This window comes from Lissotriton vulgaris, chromosome 4_1 (assembly GCF_964263255.1).
Source record: "Lissotriton vulgaris chromosome 4_1, aLisVul1.2, whole genome shotgun sequence".
In the NCBI taxonomy this organism is placed as follows: domain Eukaryota; kingdom Metazoa; phylum Chordata; class Amphibia; order Caudata; family Salamandridae; genus Lissotriton; species Lissotriton vulgaris.
In genome coordinates, this window is record NC_141691.1 from 1,941,369,272 (window position 1) to 1,941,390,222 (window position 20,951).

Sequence of the window (20,951 nt, forward strand, 5' to 3'; positions counted from 1 at the left end):
GTTTTTGAATTCTGGGAAAAGGCCAAGGTTCTGCAAAATGATCTTTTAGTGCGAAGTAGGATTTTGTGAAGTTTCTTCGTTCTAGTAGGCAAAGCTCTCTCGGAAATGGTTGTAGGGGTCTCCACCCACTGCCGTAGGTTATGATACTTTTCATAGTAGCTCACCACTCAACCAAAAAGTATCTGCTCCTCCAATGTACTCTCAAGCATCAGGAAGTTACTTTGTCTCAACACTAGATGCTAGCTCACACAACTCTTTAGGAAAATGAAATATTTGGAGGAAGCAGTCAGTCTACAGATAGGAAAACAACTCCCACTTGTTGCAGAGGCCCGTGGTCCTGTCAGGGGACCCCACAATCTTGGCAGGGCCCCTGCAATAGGAAACTGCAATGCAGAGGTCCCCGAACAAGTTCAGGCTCCCGCCACAACTGCGGGACCTCTGCCACGAGTGCAGAGGCCCTTTTTGAATCGGGCCCTGTTTTCCTCCTTAAGATGAGTACCTCACAGCAAAGGGATTTTCACAGAGTCACTAAGGGTCAATATCCAAGATTCTTGAAAACCCACACACCGAAGGGTGGGACTTTTCTTACTTTACTCCTTTGTAAACAGGTCTGACTCTCTCCACAGCAAAGGAATTCCAAATCCTTCCACTCACATCAGTAGGATGACGTTCCACAAGAAAGAGGGGCAGGGTGCCTTGGAAGTTGAACAGGAGCAGATGACGGAAAGACACTTCCCCTTTATAAAAGTGGGATTGGTACAGAAAACACTTCCCACTAACAATTCAGCAACATCATTTGTATAAGATAAGTGTAGGTCTTTTCAACCTAAAAGGTATTATTATAGCCTTAGAGCCCGCGTACCTCTACCGGCCATTAAAGGCCAGCTCCAGCATTAAAGACCCAAGCCAAAGGCGAGAGTAGGGAGCAGGCCTTTAATGGCCGGTATAGTCAGCTACGGTGTGTTCTAAGGCTATTCGAAATTTCCGCCCCTAGAGGGCAGAATATCTAATTTGTAAAACAAAGGTCCCCTCGGGCTCCATGTTGTCATGTTCACAGCAACATCTGTGGCATCTACCAGCCATTAGAAGCCTGGAGCACTCCACTCTCTTCAATGGAGTGCCCAACATTCCACTGGTCTAATAACTCATTAATTTACTCTGGTTTCACAAATATGAAGTGTTATCTCTCTCTTGCTTCAGAAGCTATACGATAACTGCCTTCTGTTTTCAGGTTTGGTCATTTCAAACCTCTGAATGTAAACATTGTTGTCACCACCTGATTTGTTTGAGTAATACTACTATGACAAGTAATGTTTTTATGTTAGATGGAGCTGATGCGTCAGCCTGTCAGACCTTTGTGTGGTCATTAAGACGGCACTGGCTGTGGGGGAAATTATGCTACTTGACAAATATATAGCTTACAAATAGGTAAGACTATTGTCAGAAAGTAGTATTTAAGTCAGAATCTTACCCCACTCATTGGCAACTCCCATTAAAAATAAGGCTGCACCATTTTTATCACCTGGTTAATTTCTGTTCAACAAGTCCCAGACCACCACAAATCAAAAAGTTGAATGCTCGTGGTCCAAGAAATACAAATTAATAAAAGTCTCACTAGAGAAAATGGGAATTTCAAATAGCTAGAAGTTGAGTTTTAAGATATTTTTGTCTTTGATATGAAATCAGTTTCTACCCACTCTATTCAGTGCAGTGCCCAGACAATTATATTTCCCCTTCCACTCCCCAGTTACCTTTAAAAAGCCAGTTGCAGTTTTGGTCCCTATCAGTACTCTCGTTAATGTAATATTTTCCTTGTAAATTCATACATATCAGATTGCATATCAGTTTAGTATAAAACTGCATTGACCTGCATTGTTATTTTCCTGAGGGTCAATAATTTCATTTAACAAGTAGCTGAGCAACTTGGAGGCATTTTGAAGCCATTGTCCAGGATGTGCGAGTTGTCTGAACATGATTTTGTTGTATTATGTTACGGCGGTGACTGTTATAATCCCCCTGGGCTAAAGAGAATGGTCACATCAACATATTAGCATGACAATCTTGGATACAAGCAAGACTAAACTCCAATGGTACAGCATGACCTGCAGGAGCTGAGGCTACGAAACATGTACTGTGAATTCCTAATCATTAGATCATCTGTGAGAAGAGTATTACCTCCTCGTCTGTCTTCCTGGTTGCAGTCCTTATGCATGAGATACTTATTCTTTCTGGCAGAACTAATTCCCTAGCTGAAACCCAAAAGGTTCCCCCAAGATGGCCCCCGTTACCCGGGAGCCACAACAAAAGGAAGGAAATAACGAAGCCCTTCCTGCAACATACCACACAACAAAAAGACAACAGTAAAACAGAAAATATTCTGCAGCCATCAGGCGGGCAACTAGAGCCAAATTTCGGTGCAGGGGGGGGGGGGGGGGGGTTTCAAGGGGGGGAGGGCTGAAAAATATTTCGGGGTGGGGGGTAATTCTTCCAACCATAGACAGAGTGGCTGTAAGAAGGGGTGAACACACAACAAAAGCCTTATTTACAAGTAAGTGGTCTTTTAAAGACCTGTTAAGTACTCGGGTGCGGCTGCAATTAGATGCTCGCCAGCTAGCGAAGCTGTCTCTGCCCGGGCTAACACACACGACAGGGGGGGCTGAAGCCCCGTGAGCCCAATGGCTGTTGTCCGCCTGACAGCCATTACCCGGGCGGACTCAGCACTGCATCCAGGAAACCACTCGGAGTAATGAAGATTACCAGTAAGCAATCGGGGCATTACACATCCCAACACAAGACAAAGGTGTTGTAAGATACCCATACATTCTGTCCATTAATGAAGTCAAGATACACATTCGAACCAATTCAGAGCATATATAAAAACATATGCCCCGTGTTCATTGTCAGATACGTGAATTATTCGAATTTCTCTCATTGTGACTTACAAAATATATAATATAAGCAAACTTGAACTCACCCGTAGACCCTGTACACCCGGAAGTCCAACTTTTCCTTCTGGACCTTCAAGACCCTAATTTGAGAAGATAATACAGCATTACATGACTAATTGAGTCAGAAGTCATATTTTTGGACACTACAACTTCGATATTGAGCAAGGCGATTCTTTATAGCAAAAATTAAATCTTTAATTCTTTGGATAATATTGAGCAGACCTAGCGTTAAAAATACATTTGAGAGATTTGGGGCCGAATTACTGAAGTTATAATCACAGTTTAAATTAATTCAATAAAGTATTCTTGGAGGGCAGCCCGGGCTGGATGAAATGAAGACAACTTGCCTACTTCAAAAGATAAAACACAACATATGAGAGATTGATATACATAAGCTAAAAAGTTTAAATGAGTCATTAAAAAATGTATGGTCATCAAAATATGCATCCTATTCGCTTCAGAGCAGATCAATATACAATAGGAGTCACCTTTCTTAACTAGAATCCGAGTCTAACTTACCTCTTGTGGGTTCAAGAATAAATATAGCATGTACAACACTGATGTGTTCTAGAGAAGTGATGGTTTCATCGACCTTCAGAATGCAGTTTTTTCAGATACTGGACTGTCTTTGAAAAGGAGAAACGTCCCTGACTTCTCTTCGGCACCTTGTCCCTCTCTAATTTTCGGAATGGCATTTTGCCAGAAACATTACTTGCCAATGGCCCCTCCCCCACCCCTATGCTGCCACAGGTTGGCAGTTTGTTGAGAAACATCCATAATTCAGAGGCGGAATGAAACCATTTAACTATGAACAGCTAAGGAGTTTGACTGTCATACTATTCAAAGTAATATTCTATACTATATAAATATTAATGTGTCCATCATTTGGTAAAACGGTGGTTTGTCATTCTTTCTTTTCAAACTTGATTTAGGTATTTCAGTGTCTGTCCTGCTAGTTCCAGTTGTACTGTTGACACTTGGGTCGTTTCTCTCTGATACTCTACTCCCAGATACACAATCGATCTGTATTCTTTTCTGTCACAAACCCATTTTCTTTAGCACTTTTAACAGTATCTATCTGGTCTGAAATCAAAAATGACCAAGAAAAACAGCATCTCTTTCCTCAATCTGGACCTGTTCAGTGTGTGCAACTCTCTTATTGAGGGTGTTATTTCTGTCTGCTTCTCCTCAGTTTTCAACGGTGTGTTTCTTCCAATGGTGAATTGTTTTGTGGGTACAAACCGATTGGGCCAATATAAATGAAATATATTACCAGAGTATTGGAGAGCTGCACAGCAAGGGGTTAATGTTTCAGACAGCAAGACACTATAAGGTGAGACGGCATCAATAGACGAAGAGCTAGGATTCTGGAAGGACAAGTGACTTTGCAATTGAGGTCCAATTGGCAAAGTCATTAATGAGTGTGTGAGTCAAACTTCCTCTTTTATGAGTGAAAATTTAAATAAAAATAGATTCGAACAAAGGTGTGCGTGGGGATACATCTACTCTGAGGTGCAGGTAACTAGTGTTGCACGGCTGGAATGTCCTGAGAATTTGTGGCCATGTGTGGATATTCATAATTTCCTCTCTAAATTTCGTTTTCATTCTGAAAGAGGTTGGGAAAGTATTCCTGACAAGGGCAGGAGTAAAAACTAGACCTGCATGTGCTGATTTGATACTCCTTTGTTGAATGATCAGACAGAGAGTTTTCTGAAAGGGTGTAGTGTCAGCATGACCTCAATGTCTCTAGGGAAGGAGTAAAGTTGACAGACTGCATTGGCAGGAAATTATTTAGTTTTGGCATTTATTGCCTTGGTGAGAGGGAAACGGAAGATTTCAGGTAATTACCGGAAAAAAAAATTGTTGCGCGCGCTGCATCACATTAGGCGATGCAGCGAGCGCAACGAAATTCGCTTTTTTTCGGTACTTACCTGAAATCTTCATTTTCCCGCATTTTACAACCCCCCACCCTGCCCCTCCTCTGCCCCACGTCACCGCCCGGTGGCACGCCCGTCACGGGCCGTGCCTGCTGTTTAGTAGGTCTCAGGTTCTAAAGTGTATGTATTTGGATCAATAACTAGCAGGTTCAAAGTAGGTTTGTTTGTATAAGGGAGGCAGTAGATACCTTAGAAGAAAACTTTGAGGTGGTAAGGTCTTAGAGGTGAAGTAGTGTGGCTCACTGGTTAGAGGCGGCAGACCCGAGAGCAGAGGACGGCCCGGGACCAGGGTTCGATTCCCGGCGCGGCAGGTTTCTGGACCAGAGTCAGCGGACTCGATAATTCTCTCGCCTTGGTGCCCACTCTGATCAGCGATCACACTCGGCAACTCTGGGCATTAGCTTGCCTCATCTTCACTAACGGCCCCACCAGACCGCCGGGGATGCCTGGTCTCACCCTGGAGATACCCATTAAGGGACCATCTCTCAGGGAAGCCAGGAAGGGTTTCGCAGCGGTCGAAGCGCCTTGGGACCCTACGGGTAAGTAGTGCGCTATATAAATGCCAATACATACAGAGGAAACCTGTGAGGTGGTAAGGTCTTAGAGGAAAGCTATGAGCTGTGTAGAGTCTTAGAGGAAAGCTGTGAAGTGGTAAGATCTTAGAGGAAAGTTGTGAGGCAGTAAGGTCTTAGAGGAAAGCTGTGAGGTGTTAAGGTCTTAGAGGAAAGCTGTGAGGTGGTAAGGTCTTAGAGGAAAGGTGAGAGGTGGTAATGTCTAAGAAGAAATCTGTGAGTTGATAAGGTCTTAGAGGAAAGCTGAGAGGTGGTAAGGTCTTAGAGGAAAGCTATGAGGTGCTAAGGTCTTAGAGGAAAGCTGAGAAGTGGTAAGGTCTTAGAGGAAAGCTATGAGGTGCTAAGGTCTTAGAGGAAAGCTGAGAGGTGGTAAGGTCTTAGAGGAAAGCTATGAGGTGCTAAGGCCTTAGAGGAAAGCTGAGAGGTGGTAAGGTCTTAGAGGAAAGCTATGAGGTGCTAAGGTCTTAGAGGAAAGCTGAGAGGTGGTAAGGTCTTAGAGGAAAGCTATGAGGTGCTAAGGTCTTAGAGGAAAGCTGAGAGGTGGTAAGGTCTTGGAGGAAAGCTATGAGGTGCTAAGGTCTTAGAGGAAAGCTGAGAGGTGGTAAGGTCTTAGAGGAAAGCTGTGAGGTGGTAAGGTCTTATAGGAAAGGTGTGAGGTATGCGGTGGTAAATTCTTAGAGGAAGGCTGTGAGGTGGTAAGGTATTAGAGGAAAGCATTGGAGGAAAGCTGTAAGGTGGTAAGGTATTAGAGGAAAACTGTGAGGTGGTAATGTTTTTCTGTGCCTGCAAAAAATCTTGCAGCTTCACTAAAGCAGCTCCACTGAAGTTAGCAATGGTTTGGGGAGGGGCCCAGCATCCATATTGGAGAGGAATAGTGACTTGTTTGCCTATGCATAGGCCTCTCTCTGAACCAAAACAGAGTCACTTGGCCACTTACAAAAGACACACCTTCCATTTAGTAAACGTAATTTCACCATTAACCAGGACAGTGGTGGAGTGAGTTCTAAAAAATTTAAGTTGATGAGTTGAAGGAAGTGTCTGGTCATCAAATTGCAATGTCAAAGAGTTGAAGTTATTCACTGTACTATAGTCATGGATGGGATTTGCTCAACCCCAATCAGGAGGTTTAAGTACAGTTTGAGCGGTTTTGGTAGGGACCTTTCCATCTAAAGTCTTGGTAAGGCTTTTCAAGCCATAATATTAGATGTATCCTGTTATGGTCTTGCTTAAATACATCTCTGTGTGATATACACTTGGGTGCATGTCTCTGTAATTTGCCTCAAACTCAGGTTTAATGTTCATTTGTAGATCAGAACTGCAATGGTGACCCGTGAAACCTGTAACTCAGGGATGTCTTGGCCCAAGCAAAAAACATGTGCTTAAGGCTGGTCCGATTCATCCGATGTGGCCTATGTCTGGCATGGCTACAGGCACAAATGGCAATCTGATCAGTACAATAATTTGATTCACTCAGATTCATGGCCAGATAAATGGGATGAAGTAGTTTGAACTTGATGTGAGGTGTAAAGAACACCACTGAAGAGAACTGATGGCTGGAGAGATATTGCCACTCTGAAGCTGGCGGCTGCTTGCATGATGGTCTTAGGAAAGTTGTGGATGGCAGCCAGAAGATCAGCTTTATTTTAAGGGTAGATGGCTTAGTGCTGTCACAGGAGGTTATTGTTGATGCCCACATAGATTTTGGCAACAGTTGGATGTGACATGGTGGTCAGAAAAGGGAAAGCTAGAGTGTAACCCCTGGTCCACAGCAAACAAGTGGAGTGATGGGGAGATCATGGACAATATCCTAACTTTAATACCGTCCTGAATGGCGCTCCCAGGCGAGGAGGCTAATCAAAGAGCGGTGGGTTGCATTTAATATCACTTGGCATTAGGTTCTGAGTTTTCCATTGAAAGAGAGGCATCTCTATTTGATCCAAAAGAAAATGTTGCCCAAGTATGCTGTAATGGGTGTCCTGTCTGCGGACTTGTTTTCTAATAGGAAGAAGTTTAAAGTGTTGTCAAGCAAGATTTGGAGGGTCAACTAATGTCACTCAATGTCATTTGCTACTGAGCACACATATTTGTTGAAATGCAGCCCCTGTAACACTCTGTAGAGAACTTTGTAATTGGCACAATCTGGACTTGCTCTCTGCAGGTGGTGAGGAAAGAACATGTCCAATATAAGGCAGTCTCTGCTACTCCAGTCAGTTTCCTGAGTCTCCCTCACAACAGATTGCGGCCCACCAGGGTCTCATAGGCTGCTGAGAGGTCACAGAGTTTGAGGGTTAATGTGTTATTTGCATTCAATCAGCTAATATTAGCTGAAGCAGTCTGCTCGTGGGTTTTCTAACACAATATGTGATAACAGGTGGTGGGAGTGGGTTAGTCAATGTTTGTTTTACTGCAATGAAGCATACTTCAGTTTCATTCTTAGTGTCAGCAATAATCCTGATATAGTAGTTACATTTTGCTTTGCAGATGGAGAATATGTTGGCAGATCATGCACTTTTGAGAGCATTTGTTTGAGGGCATGAATGACTTTGACAGGTTTTTTTTAGTTTTCATATTAGGTGTTCAATGACAAAGCGGCATCCATGCTAAGGGTATAAGTGAGGTATATATATACGAATGGGCAAAATGGAAACAAAGTTCAGGAGAAGCCTTAGACATAGTTTAAGCTCAAAGTAGCCTTTACAGGTCGAACAAAAGGGTCTGAAAGTGAAGAGCAAAAGGTGGAACGTCTATGTGTTTCTCACTCTACATCATGCAATATCAGTTGTAAAGGAATCATCTGGTCCTGTATTAAAGTTTGTATTTTATTTTTGGGAGAACCGTAAGTGCCACAATGCAACAAAAGATGAAGTGCGAATGAGGTACTGAATGCAAATCAGATATAATCTAGTGAGGAAGGGAATGATTATGTACTGGGATGGGTAGATGGTAGAGAATGTGTGATGAGGAGGAAAGGGGGCGACATGACAGGCAGTGACATGAGGAATTCTAGCAAGAAAAGAGCTTGTTTGATAAGGGGGAAGAAAATAGAGAATATTAAAAGAAGAAATTGGTCCTTATGCATATTCAAATAGGGGCCGTATTAGAGAAGGTGCCCCGGGGGGTACCACAGGCGTTTGCACCCACTTTGCATGCCCCTGGGGCACTTTGGTATTCTAGGAGGGTGTGCAGACGCTTGAACGCCCCCTTCTGAAATATCAATAGTCCAGGCACACTGAAAGCGCCAGCGCTACCTTCAGAGGGTGTTCCCTCATTTTCATAGGGGTGTGCCCTATGAAAATGGGGGAATTTCTTTGACTCTGCACCTGTACCATATTACAGACGCCAGCGCAGCGTCAAAGAAGCCCTCAGGAGGTGCACTGTCAGTGTGCCCCATGAGAGCAGCCCTCGGCAGGGGTAAAGGGAGTCCCATGGACCCCCCAGATATCCCCTTGCAGGCGAGTGCAGTCAGTGACTACACCGGCCTGCAAGGGGATCTTTAATCCCTTAGAAGTTGCTCCGTGTTTTCACATGAATGCGCTGCTCCTAGGGCAGCGCGAGCTAGCGGCTCCCCTTGAGGCAGCGCATACCCCAAAACGGGGCACCCGGCACAAACAATGATAATGTTTCATATGGACCCAGATGGGATAGATGAGAATTCACCCCAATGTCACTGGGCAATTCCTTTAATTTCTATAGCTTTTAGCCCCAAATGTAATATACTTGCACGTTTGCATGTGCCCCTTCACATTAGCCCTGCCCCTTCACAAGGTTTGGCGAGTACCTGCACTTCTTTTGTCCGATTTGAAAGACTGCATTTTCAGGTGGGGGGGAACAGCCATTACATCGCAGCTGTTACCCTGCATGCCATTACAACACAAGCGCTACAACCCATGCGGTGTAACAACGCATGATGATCACAACGCATTTTTTTACAATGCATAGGCCTTTACAACGCATGCCTTTCCAATGATTTTCGTTGTAAAGGCATGAATGGTAAAGGGAAATCAAATGTAAGTTTTAGTTAAGTATGGGTTTTGGGGTAATATATGCAATTTTAGGGTTTAGGGTGAGTATGGGTTTTGGGGAGGCAAGGGTAATTTTAGGGTTTAGGATGGGTATGGATTTTGGGGTGGCAAAGGTAATTTAAGGGTGGGTAGGGGTTGAGGGGCTGTTGGATTTATACATGGTTTTATATATTTCAACAGACATCATTGTGTGAGGAATATATAAAAACATATATAAAAGTAAAGACATTGTTTTGTTTTACATGTATTTTCATGCATTACCATGCATGCCATTACTAAGAAATTATAAGTATTTTACTGCGAAATATTAAGCTATAATGTACACATAAATTCAACTCGCAACTTTAACCACACATATGCTTTTACAAAATATGCTTTCACAACAAATTTCGTTGTAAAAGCATGCGTTGTAAAGGAATGTGCGTAGTTAAAGTTTGTGTTGTAATGGTAACGCATTGAAAGAATACTTGAGTTGTTACAACCGTGTTGTGGAGACATACAACCTTGGGGTGGTAATACTGCTCCCATGTGGGGCATGGATGAAAGAGTAGGCAGCTGCTGACATCATCAGGATCCCATCACTAAACCAACTTGCTTCATGGGAGCCATCATATATAGGATCCGAAGGAAAGTGCCCATTGCCCTGACCTACAAGGAAGGCCGGGAGAAACGTGAGCACATGATCTGTGCCCGCAGTCTTGACCTATACCCCAGATCCAAATGACCTTGGGGCATTTTGCCCTTAAAAATGCCCCAGGCACAAGCTTATGAATCCAGCCTGCAATGTATAAAAATTGTACACTACATATGAGTCTAAATGACATCAACACAAATTAGTAAATAGCCACATCTTTACACACATTAAGGAACACAACTTTGTTTGCCAGACGACTGTCAATCAAACGTTCCACGTCTCTGTATAGGATGAGTATAAGTTTACCGATAGGTTCTTTTTGCACGGAGTACAAAATCGCCTGTGGTTTTGAAAAGCCAATGCACTCCCATCGTTTGACGATCAATAATACTTACTGGGGGCCCTGGAGGTCCAATGGGGCCTTGAGTCCCTCTGGGACCTGGTGCTCCCTGGAAGAAATAACATCTCTGTTAGTTGGTACATTTATGTACACTGTAAAGCACATATCTTTATTCGTAATTATGTACTAGGTCATTTGACATAGCAAAGAACCAAACATTTCGAAAGAAGACAAAACCTGTTTGTACTTTATTTTAATTTCATTCAAGGAGGGTGATTATTTTAGTTCGGGGACTTCTAGACAGGAGAGGATTCTGGCACAGGACAACCCATTGCTCATTGGACAACAGGCAGGGTGAGCTGTTTAGACAACACGTCATGGAGCATCTTTATAAAAATCACAAGATAAATACTGTTACATCAAATCCCCATGAGAGGGTTTCAGTGAATGCATCAAACTCAGGTCTGTGGTACTGTAAATCCGGACCCTGCTGTTCCACAGATATCGAGGTCCAACACTCGTATCACAAAATATCGTCGTACCATGACGAATTTGGTATCTACGGACCGGTAATGATTAGGACATTATCCCTATGTATTTGCGTCATGATTGAGTGATGCTAACACCCTTAAATCGTGGTTTCTGTCCCGAACCCTCAGACTCCATTTTGTAAACGGCTTCCATCTTATGACTTGCCCTCATATAGTCAATTGATTAAGACCGAGTTTGATCTGAAAGGACACGTCCACCGTAGATGACTTCCCCATGACCTGGCCGAGCTGACTCCACTGCCTCCAGCCAAGCCTGTTTGGACAGCTCCTCGCCCAGTGGCCGAGCAAGATATCATCAAGGCACAACATGTCATAAACCACTCACTACATACAGACCCTGTTTTCCATACACATACACCTGTCCATGATTCTTGTTTATGACCTGTTTTATGATGGGAGAGTGCCCGACCTTATTGGTGTTTCATCGATATCTGATGGGAATTCTGGATCTGGCGGGGTAATCCATCACAAACTGGACATCTAAAATATGTGCTGACCAGCATGACTTCGCTCTTTGTATTATTGTAGAAATATGTGTATAGCCATATCATAAACTCAAGAATTCTTGCCTGCAGCTGTTATTTATGTATATAAGGAGAAGGCTGGTTCTGTAAGAACGAACAGTCTCCTGAGAACTTACGGCCCGTGCTGTCGTACTTCTAGGACACATGTTACTTGGTTGCAGCCAATAAAACTCGATCTCTGACTTCAACTAGAAGACTCTGTGTTTCTGTAGTCCAGAACAGGGAGAACTCAGAGGTCTTTGGGTGTGGTCCCCTGGCACCACCGGGTCCCTAAAAACCCAGCACCTCAGTTGGCGCCCAACTCGAGGCGATATCAAGCGGTGACGGTCCAAGCCAGATGTTCGTGAGGAGCTTTGTGTGAAAATTCCGGAGGACGGCCAGCCACTTCATCGACCCCTGCATGTCGACGTGGTTCCGAAGGTCTTTGCTGAGAGGTTCCCCGCGTCCCGACGGCTACGAAGGACTGCTGCCCTGACTATCTTCCTGTTTTGGACCTAGTGATCCTTGGTAGAGTGAAACGATAGACGAGTCTTCTAGTGACGTCACCGATCTTCAATATTCAGTTAAGTATAAGTGGAGCGTCTCCCAGTCCTTAGTTTGGTTCTTAGTTTTGGTATCCCAGAGATACGGTTTGTATTGGTTCTTGCAAGCACCAAAACCGAGGGATTCGTGTATTCACGACAATATCATAATTAGATAATCCCTTGAAGTTTGAAGCTAGACTAGTGAGCGAAGATGCCTGGTCTCAGCAGACTTGGAAACTTGTTTTGTCTTGGTTGTAGTAAGGACTTCCGATTAGAGGATTCGTGTCCGGTTCCTCCGATTGGAACTCCAACATATGAGTTATATATAAAGCACGGAGTAGGTCCTATCACGTATAATGAGGTATGGATAAAATACACCCGCAAGGATGGTGTTTTAAAATGGCCCCAATATGGTAGTTTTGACTCAGAAATATTAGACAACCTCGAGGTCAAATTGTTCAAGAAGAAAGCCCGGCCGGCGATGTTTGACTCTTTTCGCTTATGGCGCAAAGAAGCCAAACAGAAAGAAATAAAAATAGCAAAGAAAAATAAAAGAGGCATGTCGATGGTACAAGCTGCCATCGCATACAGGGATAATGAGGAAGAGCAGGAAAGTGAACAAATGCTCAGAAGCAAGAAACTAGCAGTAGATAAATGCTACCCGATGTTACCACATGAGGGACAAGACTCAAAGGGAACATCCGAGAAAGATCCATTAATGTCCCATTTGTTGAACTCACCACCCCCATATACATCGAGTATTGTTGGACCCCCGAGGCGTATTGTTATACCACGTCCTGGCGCACGAAAAGCAGCCCTTGCACAAGCACCAGCTCCTCTTCAGCTTGTTCCTACTTCTCCGGTGCAGCCTTCTCAAGGGCCGCCGCCTTTGCTACATACTCCATCTACTTCTACAACTTTGCCTACTGCTCCAACTATTCACTATGATACTACGTCTGCTACTGCCTCGACTTCCTCTGCTGTTGCTTCGACTTCCTCTTTACATCAGCCTGTCTTTTCCGGCGCATCTGCCTCACCGCAAGCTTCTCCTTCTGTCAGACAGAGAGTGGCAAGTACTGTCACTGGTCTATTCTCGCCCTTCTTTGGGTTGCCTAAAACGACCCCTAAAACAGAACGTAGACAGTTGCGTAGTCAACTACCCGACTACGAGGAAAGAGAAGTGCTGAATGAGTTAGCGCGCAAATGGGTTACTGATACTGTAAGATATGATGTTCAGTCTGTTATGGAAGTCTTCCGTCAGTGGGATTCATCCACTCAAAGATATGTATTTGAAGAGATGTGTGTGTACCTCTGGGAAGATTTACAAGACAATGATCCGAAACGCAGAATGCAGGAACTAGCCAGCATGCGATTCAAATTTTACGAAGGCATGATTATAGGTGCAGATGTTGAACAAGCAATAGATCTGTTATTATCTTATAGGAGTAAGGGAAACAGCTCTAGATCGTTTAATGAGGATGATGTGTCTGGTAGGAAAAAGGCGCGACAGTACCCCATGAGAGAGGTTCCTCCAGTATGGAGGGAAGGTGATGCGAATGCACAACCACCTGTCCCACCGCATTTCCAGCGTGTATGGGTACATGTCCCCTGGAAAAGATCCGAAGTTTTAGCACTCAAACAGACACTACCTGATCCACGTAAAAACCCAGCAGGATATTACAAGGAATTATCACAGACTGCCAGCTCATGTATAATGAATTTATCAGATATAGACATGTTGTTTGGGAATGTTGTTCCGCATCCTTTATGGAGTAAAATTCGTCATGCAGATCATGATCAAGAACTAGGTGACTCATGGGCTAATATTACTGCTACTGATGCTAGACAAATTGGTGGTTCTAAACCCGAGCCTTTAATAGCGAAACTTCCCGGTAGGATTATTGCGTACATGAAAACGTTAATGCCTGAAATACGTGTAAATTGGGACAAGCTATCTGCGTGCAAGCAGAAGAAAGATGAGAATGTGTCTGACTTTTTCACGAGATTTGAGGAGACTTTCACTGGACATAGTGGTCAGGACATGGCTACCGAGGGTGGCCAAAGATTGTTTGTAGACAAATTTGTACATAATCTGCTTCCTGAACTGTGCAATAAATTGAAAGATTCAGAGAGTGCTTGGGCTGTTTCCACGTCAGCGCAGGTTTTAGCCACAGCCCAGTACTATGAAAATAGACGCAAAGACGAGCTAGATAAGACAGACAAGAAGACTAGAGAACTAAAAGATAAAGTTCTTCTCCAGCAAGCGTATCTGCCTCGCACTCCTAGTCAGCCCAATTATCAGCAACCACAGCAGTATTCGAGAAACGCACAAGGAAACGAGTTTTCCCACCAGCGTTCCCTGTATGGCCCGAATCAATGTGCATATTGCAAAGAAGAGGGTAATTTCAAAAGTAATTGTCAAGCTCTTGCACGACGTTTAAACGGTGTTCCCGGTACAAGAGGTAGAGGTGTTCAACAGGCTCCTAGAGGTAGGGGCCGTGGAAATTTCTCCCAGAATACCATTTCTTTTCCGCCTCAGAATTCTATGAATAGCTTTGACCAACAGAATAATGCATCTTCTAGGTCAGCTCAGTACTATGCAGATGACTATTACGCAGAAGACTAGAATGAGGGTAATAATTGCTAGGACAGCCATGGACAAAGAGAGGGAGTTGTTTCAGTTCCAGTAGATCAGAATGGACCTTATATCGAGGTGATTACATCCGGAGTGTCGGAGCCATTTCTGCTGGATACTGGTGCTACAAAAAGTTCTATTATGCACTCAAAACTTCCTGGCGCACCTTTGGCTGGCGAAATGAATGTTTCAGTAGGTTTTTCTGGCGCCCCTGTTAGAAACCCGATCTCCAGTCCCATGCGCCTTTCTGTTGGCCCATGCGAATTAGAATCAATCCTCATTCTTACCACAGGTTGTGGCGAAAATTTGTTAGGTTTGGATTTGTTGAAGAGATTATATGCGACTTGGTACTGTTCTCCTTCGGGAGTACAACTTACCCTTGGTAAGAAAGTGATTTCCCCGATGTATTTGTCAAAGGAAAGAATTCCGACTGAGTTGTCGCCTCTTCCAGATGTACTTTGGGCGAATGGTTCTAATGATGTTGGTCATTTGGAGATAGCACCGTATGTCATAACATTGAAAGCTAATGTTAGGTTGCCATGTATTCCCCAATATAGAATTTCGAACGAATGTGAAAAGGCTTTGTTAGCGATCGTCTACAATCTGATTGCGAAAGATGTCGTCGAAGAGACTACAGGCAACATTTGTAACAGTCCTGTTTTGCCTGTTTTGAAGCGTACCGATCCTTCACAGCCCCCTGTGTACCGATTTGTGATCGATCTAAGGGAAGTGAATAAGATCGTCGTACCACAGTTTCCAGTCGTCCCCGACATTACTGCCTTATTGACAATGGTTCCAGCTTCAGCCAATTGGTTTTCAGTGATAGACCTGAAGAATATTTTCTTCAGCATCCCGATTGCCGAGGAGAGCAGAGATATCTTTGGCTTCAATTTAGGAGGACGAAGCTTCCGCTTTAAACGCGCTCCTCAGGGCTACTGTGAGAGTCCATCAATATTCAGTCAGGCTCTGAAAACACAACTAGATACGATTGTTCTACCTGGTGGCGCGACTCTGATTTAGTATGTAGATGATTTACTGACCGCTGCAGATACTGAAGAGATTTGCAAGCGAGCGACGTTGTCATTGTTGCGTCATTTATGTTACATGAAACACAAGGTCTCGCTTTCCAAATTACAATTTTGCCGACAAGAAGTAACCTACTTAGGTCACATCTTATCGAAGGAGGGAAGGAGACTGACCCCAGAAAGAATACAGGCAATTGCAGAATTGAGTGTCCCAAGGACACAAAGAGAAGTGCGTGCCTTCTTGGGCATTACATCGTACTGCAGACAATGGATACCGAACTTCTCACTGCTGGCCAAACCCTTGCTGGCATTAATGCGTAAAGACACACCCAATCCTTTGCCTTGGTCTGAAGATTGTCAGGCGAGTTTCCATGAATTGCGTGAGGCATTATGTTCGGCTCCTGTGTTGGGCAACCCCGACTACAGCAAGCCGTTTACATTATATGTCCATGAGAAGGAAGGTTGCGCATTATCAGTCTTGATGCAGCACTTTGGGGACAGACAACGCCCATGTGCATATTTCTCTGCGACTCTAGATCCTGTAGCTAAGGCATTACCAAGTTGTTTGAGGGCCACTGCCGCAGTGGCTGTCTGTATTCGACAGTCTGCTGGGCTAGTCATGAATAATACTCTGACCGTTATGGTCCCACATGCAGTAGATATTCTACTAAACAGGACGAAAACACAACATCTAACTAGTGCACGACTATCCAGCTATGAATTGACCCTGTTAGCAAGTCACATCCACATAAAGAGGTGTGATACACTCAACCCTGCCACGTTATTACCCATTCCAGCAGAGACAGATAAGGTCGACAAACATGATTGCTGCTTTAGGACAGAGGAAGAGACAAAAGGGAGAGTAGACTTGCAGGACACTCCCCTCCCTGAATGTAATGATAATTTATGGGTTGATGGTTCATGTTTCAAGTTGCCGAATGGTGATACGACTGCAGCATATGCCGTGACGACATTACACACGATTGTAGAGACAGCTCGCATCCCCCAGAATTCTGCACAAGCAGCAGAGTTAGTCGCACTCACAAGAGCATGTGTGTTGGCGAAAGGAAAACGAGTGAATGTGTACACTGATAGTCAGTACGCCTTTGGCGTAGCCCACAGTTTTGGAAGATTGTGGCGTGAACGTGGGTTCCTGACGTCACATGGTGCGAAAATTCAACACGGCCAGCTAGTACACGACCTTCTCGAGTCACTGACCTTGCCCCTACAGGTTGCGATCGTGAAGTGCAGCGCGCATAGAAAAATCCGAGATGATGTTGGTCGAGGGAATGCATTTGCCGATGAGGTCGCGAAAGAGACTGCAAGGAACACAATGAGTCGGATGTATGTTGTAAGTCCTGCTAGATGGACCCCTGATGTGGGTATGTGTGAGGACACCATCGAAAGCGTGAAGTCTATACAAGCTGATGCTACCGAGAAAGAGGTGAATGAATGGAGAGAAAACAAGGGTAGATTAGACGCGAATGGTTGTTGGGTCGAACTGTCAGAACATCAGCGATGGTTGTTACCTAACGCCTATGTGCTCGCAGTGGTAACGATGGCCCATGGAATGGCACACATCAGTGTGAAAGGAATATGTAAGCTGTTGGCCCCAGTATGGCAGAATAGTGGTATCCCAAAATGTGCAGAGAATCTGGTAAGAAATTGTATGGTGTGTTTGAAGCACAATCTCGGTAGGGGAACCCCAACCCCAGCTGGTCATTTTGCACCTCCAACGTATCCGTTCGAGGTCTTGCAACTCGACTTCATTCACATGGAGAGGTGCAATAACCTGAAATATGTCCTTGTTGTCGTTTGCGCCTTCTCCAGGTGGGTAGAAGCGTACCCCCTTAAGAACAACACTGCATTGTCAACTGCCAAAGCCCTTGTCAAGGAATTCTTCCCTAGATTTGGCATGCCTAGAATTGTCTGGAGTGATAATGGAAGTGAATTCGTGGGACGAGTGATGAAGAGAGTGTGTGAGTGTCTAGGCATCCACCAGAAGTTCCATGCTGCAAATCATCCCCAATCGGCAGGATTGGTAGAATGCTATAATGGCACGTTAAAATTGAAACTGGCCAAAATCCAAGCCAGCACAGGTCTCAAGTGGCCAGACGCCCTGCCTTTAGCACTCCTGTCTACCAGGATGATTGTCCATTCCAGATTAGGACTTAGCCCACACGAGATCGTGTTTGGGCGCCCAGCAAATATATGGGGAGTACCGAGGCCCAGAAGGCTCAGGGAGATAGAGTACCCTGCACTGTTTGACTATTTGCACGAACTGACAACTAAACTGCATGCTTTACATCAACAGGTCCACAGCTCCTCTCCACCGGCGTCTGACGATCCAGGCCACGCCATCGAACCCGGCTCCTGGATCCTGGTTCGGAACTTCAGACGAACAAAGAACGAGGAGCATCGCTGGACCGGACCCTTCCAGGTTCTACTGTCCACCCGCTCTGCAGTACGTGTCCACGGGAAGAAACACTGGATGCACGGCGCCCATTGCAAAAGGGTCCGGCTCCCCCTTCCATATGACCGATGGGTCCAGCAAGGAGTCGCTGACTCCGAAACAGAGTTTATACCTCGTTTTGTCCCCTTCAGCGATGCACGATTAAAAGGAACTGATACCAACAAAGAGAGCGATTGTATTTTGCAAGGATCTGTGCCACCGTCGATGCAGTTGGACACTACAGAACCTGAAACATTGTTTGAAGATCACACCGTGCCTGGAAAAGAACGATATAATCTGAGGTCAAGACCAAGGAACTGACATAATCGAATTAGTGCGATTTTCCCCCTTTTTTCCCATGAACTATTTTTGATTTCACAGCTCTCTCGCCCAGGGAACTAGCTCATTTTTGATTTTCGAACCGCCATCCGGTTCTGCTGCTAGGGCCGCGGTTGAAGTCTGAGGAGTGCAGCCGGGGACGCCTAGGTCAACGGTTCTGGTCAGTCTGAGGGAATTACCCCGGACTGGACAGAGCGCACATCTTGGCAGAAGCAACCTCCCACCGCGGGCAGCAACCAGAGGATGGAGTTTCCAGGGGTAGAGAGACCTGCTAGACGCATGAACTTTAAAACAAAAATATGCACTGTGATGGCCAGGAAGAAATTTCTGATAATATGTATTTTGATGATGAGTAGCATAATGATGTTCTTGATTGGTTATACCTTATTCACGTTTCAAGTCACCTTTGTAAACAACACTCAGCCCACACCTTCTCCGACCGCTTCTTTACACTCCTTTCACCCTCTTCCTGAACACGAGTCTGCCAGAAGACTAGAGTTTGTAAATAACTCCTTTATCCAGCTCCTACACCAGCACCAGTCTATAATGAACACATCTAATTGTTGGATCTGCGGACTCATGCCACACACGACAGATAAGGGCATTCCTTACTTCATCCTGCCATTCAGCTATTATGGTTCTTTGTGGGCTTTCCAGACCATGTTCCTGTTCGCCCTAGAACCATACCCGCCCCGTTCCCCGGAGAGCGATTCCAGCAACAAGGCACTAGTGGTAGGAATAAGGAATATGAGTAGGGATGTTGACACGTATCAAATGATTCCTAAAGATGAACTCACTCCCTACGGCCGTTGGAACGTGACTAAATACGGGATCTCTTTGAATAAAAGCCAGAAAACAAAGAAATCCTCCCCAGTCTGGATAGTGCCCCACCGAGGTCACTTATGTCTGCAAGGTATTGGCAGGGATCCCAAAGCAGAGTTAGGGAAGAGCATATGCACGGAAACTTATGTGTTTGCCTCCCGAACTTCCCCTGCATTCTTGGCGGCTAAAGGCACCTATTTCGTCTGCAATGACAAAGCCTACACTTGGTTGCCCCCTGACTTCTCGGGCACATGCTTTATCTCGTTTCTGCTGCCACCCACCTACATGGCCGGGGCAGATTACCATCGGACAAGGACAGTTAGGGGTGTCGTGAGTCAAGACGACACTGCGGGTCAGGAGTTTGGAGACTTCGCAAAGGGTTTTCTGCCATTTTGGGGGCCCATGGTGAACAGCAGGAACATTCAACAATTGACGAGGATAGTTGAGTCCGCCGTGACTGAAACGGCCGGTGCCCTTAGCAACTTGACAGCTGAGCTTCAGTCGGATCGACTTATGACCCTTCAGAACAGGGTTGCCCTAGATGTCATACTTGCAGACCGTGGTGGTGTATGTAGAGTGATCCAATCTAGTTGCTGCATTTTTATCCCCGATAATGCTCCGACAGTGTACCAGGCCATCTCCAAATTACACAAAATCTCTGATTCCCTTCACATGGAGAAAGGGGATTGGTCTCTGCTAGGGTGGTTCTGGGAACTGATCTCTGCCTGGGGATGGAAAACTCTGATCTTCATCGGGATGATCTTAGCCGTTCTGTTTATGTTCTGCCTGTTTGTGCAGTGCGCTCCTGCAATATGTGGCCTCTGCGCCACTTCATGTGTAAGGAAGCCTGTATCAAGGGACGAATTGAGCAACAGAATGATGCTACAGCAGCATCTCCATGAATTCATCAATACAGATTTGGACTCAGATTAGCGTGAGTTATTGCCTAATATGAGGGCAAAAGGAGGGTCTGTGGTACTGTAAATCCGGACCCTGCTGTTCCACAGATATCGAGGTCCAACACTCGTATCACAAAATATCGTCGTACCATGACGAATTTGGTATCTACGGACCGGTAATCATTAGGACATTATCCCTATGTATTTGCGTCATGATTGAGTGATGTTAACACCCTTAAATCGTGGTTTCCGTCCCGAACCCTCAGACTCCATTTTGTAAACGGCATCCATCTTATGACTTGCCCTCATATAGTCAATTGATTAAGACCGAGTTTGATCTGAAAGGACACGTCCACCGTAGCTGACTTCCCCATGACCTGGCCGAGCTGACTCCACTGCCTCCAGCCAAGCCTGTTTGGACAGCTCCTCGCCCAGTGGCCGAGCAAGATATCATCAAGGCACAACATGTCATAAACCACTCACTACATACAGACCCTGTTTTCCATACACATACACCTGTCCATGATTCTTGTTTATGACCTGTTTTATGATGGGAGGGTGCCCGACCTTATTGGTGTTTCATCGATATCTGATGGGAATTCTGGATCTGGCGGGGTAATCCATCACAAACTGGACATCTAAAATATGTGCTGACCAGCATGACTTCGCTCTTTGTATTATTGTAGAAATATGTGTATAGCCATATCATAAACTCAAGAATTCTTGC

The 20,951-nt window shown here is 44.9% G+C and overlaps 1 protein-coding gene across 1 annotated transcript in view; it reads right to left on the minus strand.

Moving 5' to 3' along the window:
- The window catches only part of COL22A1 (collagen type XXII alpha 1 chain), a 994,625-nt gene that overhangs the window by 276,601 nt on the left and 697,073 nt on the right, over positions 1-20,951 (minus strand). Inside the window, exons 22-23 of the mRNA XM_086966258.1 lie at positions 10,509-10,562; positions 2,975-3,028 (exon numbers count right to left, since the gene is read on the minus strand). Coding sequence (XP_086822384.1) covers positions 2,975-3,028; positions 10,509-10,562 — 108 coding nt within the window. The remainder of the gene's footprint in view (positions 1-2,974; positions 3,029-10,508; positions 10,563-20,951) is intronic.